This window comes from Thamnophis sirtalis, unplaced genomic scaffold (assembly GCF_051295495.1).
Source record: "Thamnophis sirtalis isolate CommonGarterSnake01/CBP01778 unplaced genomic scaffold, rThaSir2_p1.2 scaffold_4, whole genome shotgun sequence".
In the NCBI taxonomy this organism is placed as follows: Eukaryota; Metazoa; Chordata; class Lepidosauria; order Squamata; family Natricidae; genus Thamnophis; species Thamnophis sirtalis.
In genome coordinates, this window is record NW_028261384.1 from 138957482 (window position 1) to 138968169 (window position 10688).

At 41.5% G+C, this 10688-nt stretch overlaps 1 protein-coding gene across 1 annotated transcript in view; it reads right to left on the reverse strand.

Moving 5' to 3' along the window:
• Positions 1-5868, reverse strand: part of AP1G2 (adaptor related protein complex 1 subunit gamma 2) — a 41247-nt gene extending 35379 nt beyond the window's left edge. Inside the window, exons 1-2 of the mRNA XM_087714236.1 lie at positions 5715-5868; positions 836-1040 (exon numbers count right to left, since the gene is read on the reverse strand). Of these exons, the coding sequence (XP_087570362.1) occupies positions 836-1039 (204 nt within the window). The 5' untranslated portion in view covers position 1040; positions 5715-5868. The remainder of the gene's footprint in view (positions 1-835; positions 1041-5714) is intronic.
• Positions 5869-10688: the final 4820 nt, after the last annotated feature.

A 10688-nucleotide genomic window follows, 5' to 3' on the forward strand; every position in this document is an offset into this window, starting at 1 on the left:
TCAGTTAGGGGCATGGTGGGAAATCAAAATGGCAGCTTACAAAATGGCCACCAAGGAAGGACGGCATTTTGACGCTTAACCCATCCAAAAGCAAAAGTTATTTTTTGCTCTTTCACAATTTGCATGCATGTAATATATTTATAGATGCTTTGCTGAATTCTTACAAAATCACAGGCAGTCCTCAACTCCGTTGCGAAGCGGGACGGTTGTTAAGCGAGTTTCGCTCCATTTTACCACCGTTCTTGCCACCTGCTTGTTGTTGAGCGAATCAATGCAGTTGTTAAGCTAGTCACACGGGTGTTACAGCTTCCCCGTTGACTCGGTGTGTCCGAAGGTCGCAAAAGGGGAACGTTGTAACGGTCATAAAAGTGAGACAGTTGCCAAGTCTCTGAATTTGGATCACGTGGCCATGGGGCTGCTGTGACGGTCGTAAGTGTGAAAAACGGCCGTCGGGTACTGTTTCCAGTGCCGTTGTAAGTTGGGATCACGTGACCATTGGTTAAGCGGAATTCTGGCCCCGTTTTACGACCTTTCTCGCCACGGTTGTTAAGCGAATCCCTGCAGTTGTTCAGTGAGTCACACGGCTGTTAAGTGAATCGGCCTTCCCCTGCTTGTCGGGAGGTCGTAAAATGGGGAATCTCGTGACCCCGGGACACCGCGACCGTTATAAATGTGAACATTTGAATTCACATCTGAATTCTGATCCCGTGACCATGGGGATGTGGCAACGGTCGTATGGGTGAACAACGGTCGCAGGTCCCTTTTTCCAGGGCTGCCGTCCCTTTGAACGGTCATTAAACGGATCGTTGTAAGTCGAGGACTAGCGGTTACGTACCTGTCCGAAGTGGGCAGGATAGCCCAACATATAGATGTAGAGCAGTTTCGCCAAATTGGAGGCCCGGTTCCCCGATTCATCGCCCCGAAAAGCACTCCTGATTTTGGCGCTTTCCCGTTGTACTAATTCCCGTTCCTCCGCCTGCGTCCGGGCACTCCGGATGGTCCGGATGAGGACCGGTAAGGTGAGCGGACCCTCCGACATCCTAAACGAGAAAGGAAATACGGCACAAGGGATCATTTGTTAGGATTTAGTAGAAATTCCTCGTCTTCTTTGCATGGTGTGAATTTTTTCTTGCAATCCCCCCCCCCTTGAAAAAAACCGCAAGTTTAGAACTCGGGACCCAAGTCCATCATTAAACCATCATCTCAGGTGCATCGGAGTTACAAAACGCAGAATTTAAGTTGGGGATTTGGGGATCGGCCGCGCAAAACTTTTCAGTCTTGAGTTTTGCACAGCCATTTCTCTTCGAGACGCCGAACCCGGGTTAAGGTTGACCGGAGCGTCTGAACCCGGCTTAGGTTTGTTCCTTCGTGATTGACTCTAATTACAGCCAACGAGGTTGATTTCAGAATTCCTTAAATTACGTGAATTGAAGCGGAATCAACTGTGCTTACTGGCAAACCCACACTGTTTTTCTAAATCGGGCCAAGGGGAGTGGGGGGTCTCGCATCTTGGATGACTTTTGAGACCGACGGACTTCCCAGAATTCCTCAGCTAAGGAATTCTGGGAATCGAAGTCTATTCTGGGAGTTGAAGTCCAGTCCAACCATCCTCAAAGTTGCCAAGGTAAAGAAATCTTGTGTTAAATAGTCTATATTCTATTTCTACATTCTATTCTGTTCTATTCTATTCCTATATTCTATATTCTATTTCTTCTATTTTAATTCTATATTCTATTCTATTCCTATATCCTATATTCTGTTTCTTCTATTTCTATTCTATATTCTATTCTATTCCTGTATTCTATTTCTATAGTCTATTCTATTCCTATATTCTATTTCTTCTATTTCAATTCTATATTCTATTCTATTCCTATATTCTATATTCTATTTCTTTTATTTCTATTCTATATTCTATTCTATTCCTATATTCTATTTCTATATTCTATTCTATTCCTATATTCTATTTCTTCTATTTCAATTCTATATTCTATTCTATTCCTATATTCTATATTCTATTCCTATATTCTATTTCTTCTTTCTATTCTATATTCTCTTCTCTTCTATTCCTATATTCTATATTCTATTCTATTCCTATATTCTATATTCTATTCTATTCCTATATTCTATTCTATTCCTATATTCTATTTCTATTCTATTCTATTCCTATATCCTATATCCTATATTCTATTTCTTCTTTCTATTCTATATTCTCTTCTCTTCTATTCCTATATTCTATATTCTATTCTATTCCTATATTCTATATTCTATTCTATTCCTATATTCTATATTCTATTTCTTCTATTTCTATTCTATATTCTATTCTATTCCTATATTCTATATTCTATTCTATTCTATTCCTATATTCTATTTCTATTCTATTTCTATTCTATTCTATTCCTATATTCTATTTCTATATTCTATTCTATTCCTATATTCTATATTCTATTTCTTCTATTTCTATTCTATATTCAATTCTATTCCTATATTCAATTCTATTCTATTCCTATATTCTATTTCTATTCTATTCCTATATTCTATTTCTACATTATATTCTGTCCTGCCCTGTTCTGTTCTATTCCTATATTCTATTTCATTCTCACAGAGAGAGAGAGAGAGAGAGAGAGAGAGAGAGGGAGGGAGGGAGGGAGGGAGGGAGGGAGGGAGGGAGGGAGAGAGAGAGAGAGAGAGAGAGAGAGAGAGAGATTTTTTATTCACAGCCAGTTGAATTGATGGCATGTCCTCGCTGAAGTCCGTGAACATCACAAGATGTTCTTCTCCCATGCCTCCCACTTTGGCAACTTTTAAGACTTGTGGACTTCAGCTCCCTGAATTACATATTAACAGACTCGATAGGGACCTTGGAGGTCATCTAGTCCAACCCCCACTGCCCAAGCCGGACACCCTACACCATTTCTGACAGAGGGGCAGTCCAGTCTCTTCTTGAAAGCCTCCAGGGATGAAGCTCCCACAACTTCCGAAGGCAACTTCTGTCCCATCGGTGGATTGTTCTCACTGTCAGGACATTTCTCCTTATTTCCAGGTCGAATCTCTCTCCTTGTTCAGTTCCCACCCATTATTTCCAACTCAGGAAGCTCAAACTTCCCAAGGAGCTGCTGATATAGTTCTACAGAGGAAGGATGGAGTCTGTTCATCTGCACCTCCACAACTGTCTGGTTTGGTTCTGCAACCCAACAAGACGGACACGGACTTCGACGGATAGTTAGGACCGAAAGAAAAAAAAACAATGGCTACCAACCTGCCTTCCATCGAGGACCTGTATCCTGTACGAATCAAAAAGGGGGCCGTGAAAATATCTACAGACCCCCTCGGATCCTGGACATCAATTGTTTCAACTCCTACCCTCAAAGCGACGCTATAGGGCACTGCACACCTAGACAACTAGACACAAGGACAGTTTTTCCCCCCCCCCGAACGCCATCCCTCTGCTAAACAAATAACCCCCTCCCCACTGGTCAAACCATTGACTGAGGCCGCATTGCTATTACTACTAGTCTTCTCATCGTTCCCGTCACCCATCTCCTCCCACTAAGGACTGCAGGACTGGGACTTCACTGCTTGTATCCTTACGATTGATATGGATATTGATGGCTTATTTGTATCCTAGGATTATCATTAAGTGTTGCACCTTGTGGTTATTGATGAATGTGTCTTGCCATTTTAGGTACACTGAGAGCATATGAACCAGAGACAAATGCCTTGTGTGTCCAACCACACGTGGCCAATAAAGAATTCTATTCTATTCATTTCTATTCCTATATTCTATATTCTATTCTAGTCCTATAGTCTATAGTCTATTTCTACATTCTATTCTATTCCTATATTCTATTTCTACATTCTATTCTATTCCTATTCTATTTTATTCCTATAGTTTATAGTCTATTCTATATTCTATTCTGTTCTGTTCTATTCCATTCCATTCCATTCTATTACTATAATCTATATTCTATTTCTATATTCTACTTCTACATTCTATTCTATTCCTATTCCATTCTATTTTATTCCTATAGTCTACAGACTATTCTATATTCTGTTCCGTTCCATTGTATTCTATTACTATAGTCTATATTCTATTTCTATATTCTATTTCTACATTCTATTCTATTCTACTCTATTCCTATTCTATTCTATTCCTATAGTCTATAGTCTATTCTATATTCTATTCTGTTCTGTTCTGTTCTGTTCCATTCCATTCTATTACTATAGTCTATATTCTATATTCTATTTCTACATTCTATTCTGTTCTACTCTATTCCTATTCCTATTCTATTCCTATATATATTCTATTTCTACATTCTATTCTATATTCTATATTCTATTCTATTCATTTCTATTCCTATATTCTATATTCTATTCTAGTCCTATATTCTATATTCTATATTCTATTTCTACATTCTATTCTGTTCTATTCTACTCTATTCCTATTCCTATTCTATTCCTATAGTCTATATTCTATTTCTACATTCTATTCTATTCTATTCCTATTCTATTCTATCTTATTCCTATAGTCTATAGTCTATTCTATATTCTATTCTATTCTGTTCCATTCCATTCTATTACTATAGTCTATATTCTATATTCTATTTCTACATTCTATTCTATTCTAATTCTAATTCTATTTCATTCCTATTCCTATTCTATTCCTATAGTCTATAGTCTATATTCTATTTCTACATTCTATTCTATTCCTATAGTCTATTCTATATTCTATTCTATTCTATTCTATTACTATAGTCTATAGTCTATATTCTATTTCTATATTCTATTTCTACATTCTATTCTAATTCTATTCCATTCCTATATTCTATATTCTATTTTTACATTCTATTCTGTTCTATTCTACTCTATTCCTATTCCTATTCTATTCTATTCCTATAGTCTATCGTCTATATTCTATTTCTATATTCTATATTCCATTCTATTCCATTCCATTTCTTCCTCAGCTAGTTTGCATACTGCCACCCCTCCGGCTGTAAAATCACGGCTGCCAATTCGTAATCTTTGACTGAGCGGGCAGACATGAAAACAGTTAAAAGAAGGTGTTTTTTAAAAAAAGGTGGTTTAGGATAATATCTTTGATTCCTTCTCGTAAGCGGTCACCCACGCCAGCTTTGGTTCAACCCGGACTCCAGGCAGCTGAAACAAAATGCTAATTATGACGATGAGTTAGAACCCCAATGCAAACCAAGCTGCCTAATTTATTTATTTATTTTTGGCTTCGTGGGGTTTTTTGGCACCTTCTCACCCCCAATAAATTCTACTTTCTGCTTTGCTCCTTGCTTGAAGGAACCGGAAACCTTCCGAAGTCCCCCCGGCATCAGAAACTATTTTCTTTGCTTTGTGAAACCTTAAACTCTTCAAGGGATTCGAGTTTCAATGCCTGCTTCTTCTAGGACGGACTTCCACCCCATTCAAGCCCCCCCCTGAGGTCTCTAACCCCCCAATTTTAAATTCACCAAGACCCTTCCCCTTATTTCTCATCCGGAGGATTGGGGGGGGGGAAGAAAAGGGGGCCCTTGCAAAATTAATTTGCAAATTGGATTAGATCAGCGAACGTTGGGAGTGGCTTGAAACTTTCAAGCCAACTTTCAAGCCAACTTGTCTCTTTCCCTCCCTCTCTCTCTCTCTCTCTCTCTCTCTCTCTCTCTCTCTCTCTCTCTTTTTCTCTCTTTCTTTTCATTACTTCTTCTTCTTACCCTGCAAATATCCCGTCACCTGTCCAGAAGAGAAGACCTCCCCGTGGCCTTCTTCCGTTCCTGGAAAAGCAGGGAAACAACAGCTGGGAATTCCTTCTCTCTCTCTCTCTCTCTCTGCCTCTCCTTCCGATCCCAAGTTAACTTTCTCGCAGTTCCGGATAGGTTTCAACCTGGGCAGGTGACCTCACCTGAATTTGGAGAGGTAGTTTGGCCCAGGGCGCCCTCTGTTGGACAAAGGATGCGCGACATGTGGGGGAGGCTTCATATTTACAGATTAACAGGGTTGGAAGGGACCTTCTAGGTCATCTAGTCCAACCCCAGGCCCAAGCAGGAGACCCTACACCATTTCTGACAAATGGCAGCCCAATCTCTTCTTGAAAGCCTCCAGGGATGCCGTTAAAGCTGCGTGGCTCATCCACAACAATTTTGAAGATGGGTGGACTTCAACTCCCAGGATTCCCCAGACAACTCTCGGGGAACTCTGGGAGATGAAGTCCATCCACCTTCGAGTTGTCAAGTTTAGATATTAAAACTGCTTTAAAGCCCGTCCTAACACAATTGACGCGAAGGCTCGGTGGCTAAGACGCTGAGCTTGTCGATCAGAAAGGTTGGCACTTCGGCGGTTCGAATCCCTAGTGCTGCGTAACGGAGGGAGCTCCCGTTACTTGTCCCGGCTTCTGCCAAAATGGCCGTTCGAAAGCACGTAAAAAAATGCAAGTAGAAAAATAGGAACCACCTTTGGTGGGAAGGGAACAACGTTCCGTGCACCTTCGGCATTGAGTCATGCCGGCCACTTGACCACGGAGAACATCTTCGAACAGCGCTGGCTCTTCGGCTTTGAAACGGAAATGAGCACCGCCCCCTAGAGTCGGGAATGACTAGCACATATGTGCGAGGGGAACCTTTACCATTACCACAATTGAAGCGTGGGATAGCATGGAAAGGAAGACTTGCCAGCTATAGTGAAGGACCAGGGGAGACATGATAGCAGTCTTCCAATATTTGAGGGGCTGCCCCAGAGAGGGGGGGGGGGGTGTCAAGCTATTCTCCAAGGCACTCGAAGGCCAGATGAGGAATAATGGAAGGAAACTGATCAAGGAGAGATTCAACCTGGAAATAATACACACACACAAACACACACACACATATATAGACATACACATACATAGATACAAGCCTACCAATTTAAATAATCTCTCTCTCTCTCTCCGTCTATCTTTATATGTATGTATGTATGTATGTATGTATGTATGTATGTATGTATGTATGTATGTATGTATGTATAATCTATCTTGTTGTATTTGTGCTGATACAACAAATGAGCACAAATACAACAAAATGTAACAAAAAGGCAACAGTAAAAATATTGGGTTTCTGCCTGGATGGTCTCTTGTGACGAGCCGAAGGATAGAGATTGGAAGTAGTGATCTTCCTCCCATATTTGGGCATACCGGGGGTTGTAAAATCTAATTATATATATATATTTCATCTCTCTCTAATATACATACATACAAGCCTACCAATTTAAATAATCTCTCTCTCTCTCTCTATCTACCTATCTATATCTACATCAATATCTATATATCTCTACCTCTACCTACCTACCTACCTACCTACCTACCTATCGTCTATTTATCTATATCTATCTACCTATATATCTATATCTATCTATCTATCTATCTATCTATCTATCTATCTATCTATCTATCTATCTATCTATCTATCTATCTATCTATCTATCTATCTATCTACCTACCTACCTATTTATATATACCTATACCTACCTATCTACCTACCTATCTATATCTATCTACATGCAGTTTCTATCTACATATATCTATCTGTCTGTCTGTCTGTCTGTCTACCTACCTACCTACCTACCTACCTACCTACCTATATCTATATCTATCTACATATCTACATCTCTATCTATATCTATCTATCTATCTATCTATCTATCTATCTATCTATCTATCTATCTATCTATCTATCTATCTATCTACCTACCTACCTACCTACCTACCTACCTTACCTACCTACCTACCTACCCATCTACATCTATCTATCTATCTATCTATCTATCTATCTATCTATCTATCATCGTCCATCTCTCTCTACTATACATACATACATACAAGACTACCAATTTAAATCATCTATATCTATCATCTGTCTATCTAATCTATCTATCTCTATCATCTCTTTCTCTCTCCAATCAATTTAAATCTATCTACCTACCTACCTACCTACCTACCTACTGAGGACCCAGATTGTTGGGGGCGATATGCTGACTCTGTAAACAGCTTAGAGAGGGCTGAAAGCCCTATGAAGCGGTATATAAGTCTAACTGCTATTGCTATTGCTACTTCTCTCTCTCTCCTCTCTCTCTCTCCAAGCCTATCAATTTAAATCCATCCCTTCATCTCTCTCTCTCTCTCTCTCTCTCTCTCTCTCTCACACACACACACACACACACACACACACGCACCTCTTATCAAGCTAAGAAAAGCCCAAGTAGCAACAGCTATAACAATAATACCAACATCTCCTACTGCTGTGCTTCCCCACCAGCACGCTGGCTGGAGAATCGAAGTTGGGAGTTGAAGCCAAACACATCTCCACCACATTGTCAAAGGTGGAAAACTCTGATTTATGGGAGCGATTGTGTTTTGGGAAATACAGTCCGTGCAAAAGAACCTTTAAGGGTTTTAAGCCAACCTCCCCTCCGCCCCCTGCAGAAAATCTTTTACCTGGAGAAGGAAACTAAGTCGCAGACAGGTAAGTGAGTTTGCACCCAGATCCAGGCGTCCTGGCGCACAAAAAGCCATACCTGTTTTGCAAGCAATTTTTATCTTATGTTTTATTCCCACTTTCTTTCTTTCTTTATGCGTCGGGCAATTCCTCAAAGCCAGCTCCGGCCTTAAAGCCAGCCTGATGCAAATGCCTGATGTTTGCAAATTCCACTTTATTGGTGATTTCTGTAGGTAGCAAGTCAGTGCATTCAGACGTGCTGGGCAATTCCATTTTTTTCTGCACGTGTCCCAGAAGGGAAAGCTGAGGATTAGGATGAAATCTCGGGTCTGCAAAGCTGGCCGTCTCACAGCTTCACCCCAATCGGGCAGCCCCCCCAAATATTTTCTATGGGATTACAGAACCCATCATCCTGAGCCGAGATCGGAGTCGTTAACATCGTCCTCCCTAGGTCACTTCGTTGCCCGTTAAGAGCAGGGAGATTCCAGAGATGGAAGAATAAAAACCAAAACGAGCGGCAGGGGGCAGCAAAGCTTTCTGATCGCGCTTGACCAAACGGCTAGAGCGTCGTCATCCGGAAATTGTCTTTCTAGGGCGAGGGTCTTTCCTCTCGAAGGTTCACAGGACCATAGATATAAAACATGCAGAATTGACTGAACCACTTACCTAGTTTCCGGTGTCAGTAGACAGTTTCCATAGATGCGTTTAAAGAGCGGAAATTATAGAACCCTTCCTTTCTTCTCCCTCCCCAATTTCCTTCTTTTACTTCTTTCTCCCCTTCCCTTCTTTCTCCCTTCCTCAATTCTTCTCCTTCCTCCCTTTCCTCCTTCTCTCCCTCAACTTTCTTCCCTTCTCCCTTTCCTTCCCCATCTCAATTTTCTTCCCTTTCTTTTCCTTCATTCTCTCCCTCCATCCTTCTCTCTCCCTCCCCAATTCCGTCCTTCCTTCCTCCTCTAGCTCCCTCTTTCCCTCCTTCCTTCCCTCCCTTAATTTGCTTCCCTTTTTTTCCTTCCTGCTCTCCCTCCCCGATTCCTTCCCTCCCTCAATTTTCTTTCTTTTCCTTCTCTCCCTCCTTCCTTCCCTCTCCTTTCCTGATTCTTTCCCTCCTTCCTTTCCTCCCTCAATTTTCTTCCTTCTTTTCCCTTCCTTTTCTCTCCCTTCCCAATTCCTTCCTTCCCTCAATTTTCTTCTTTCTTTTCCTTCTCACTCTCCTTCTCTCCTTTCACAATTCTTTCCTTCTTTCGCTACCTCTTCCCTCCTTCCTTCCCTCCTTCAATTTTCTTCCCTTTCTTTTCCTCCCTCCCTCCTTCATTCTCTCCTTTTCCGCTTCCTTCCTTCCCTCTTTCCTTCCTTCTCTCTCCCTCCCTGATGCCTTCCTTCCCTCAATTTTCTTCCCTTTTTTCCCTTCTTTCGCTCCCTCCTTCCTTTTCTCTCCTTCCGATTCCATCCTTCTGTTTTCCTCCCCGATTCCTTCCTTCCATATCTCAATTTTCTTTTTACTTCTTCCTCTCCTTCCTTCTCTCTCCCCCCCCCTCAATTCTTATCTCCTTCCTTCCTTCCTTCCTTCCCTCACTCTTCTTTTTTCCTCTCACCCACGAAGGATTTCAGCAGGACAGTGCATGCTTGGGGCAATTCAGAATTGCTTTCCAATTTTTTGTACCAACTTCCTTCTGCTGGCTGTTCGGTCCGAGCTGCCACTGTTCCAAACCAAACACTAGATGGCAGCAAAGGGTTGAGTTTTCTGTAACTCTTGGGCACCCTCTGTGGGTTATTTGACCTGCCCCTCTTCCATTTCATTTGTCATAACTGCAAACGGTCGCTAAGCGAGGCAGTGGCTGACTTAAGGACTGCTTCAACTGCCCAAACACCTTGTTTTTCCGAGTCTGGAGTGTTGGAACACCCCAGGTTTTTTAAAAAAGCAAGTAAATCGCACAATATTTTATTTTTCTTCCCCCCCCCCTTCCAATTTCAACAGATCCGCTTATCTGGGCCCCAAATATTGGACAGAATAAAGAAACAGGAAGCTTAGATTAAACGAAGCTTAGATTTGTTCATGGTTTAGTCCCGCAGAAGGATTGAGGATAGCTTGCCGCACAAGAGAGATTGTACATGATTCCATGCCAGAGGTAAGTATTCAGCCGGTTCGGATCGGCTCGCAAGAAACCGTCCTATTTAGGCACATTTTTTAGGCCTGTGTGGAAGGCACACGCGTGAGCGGGAGGT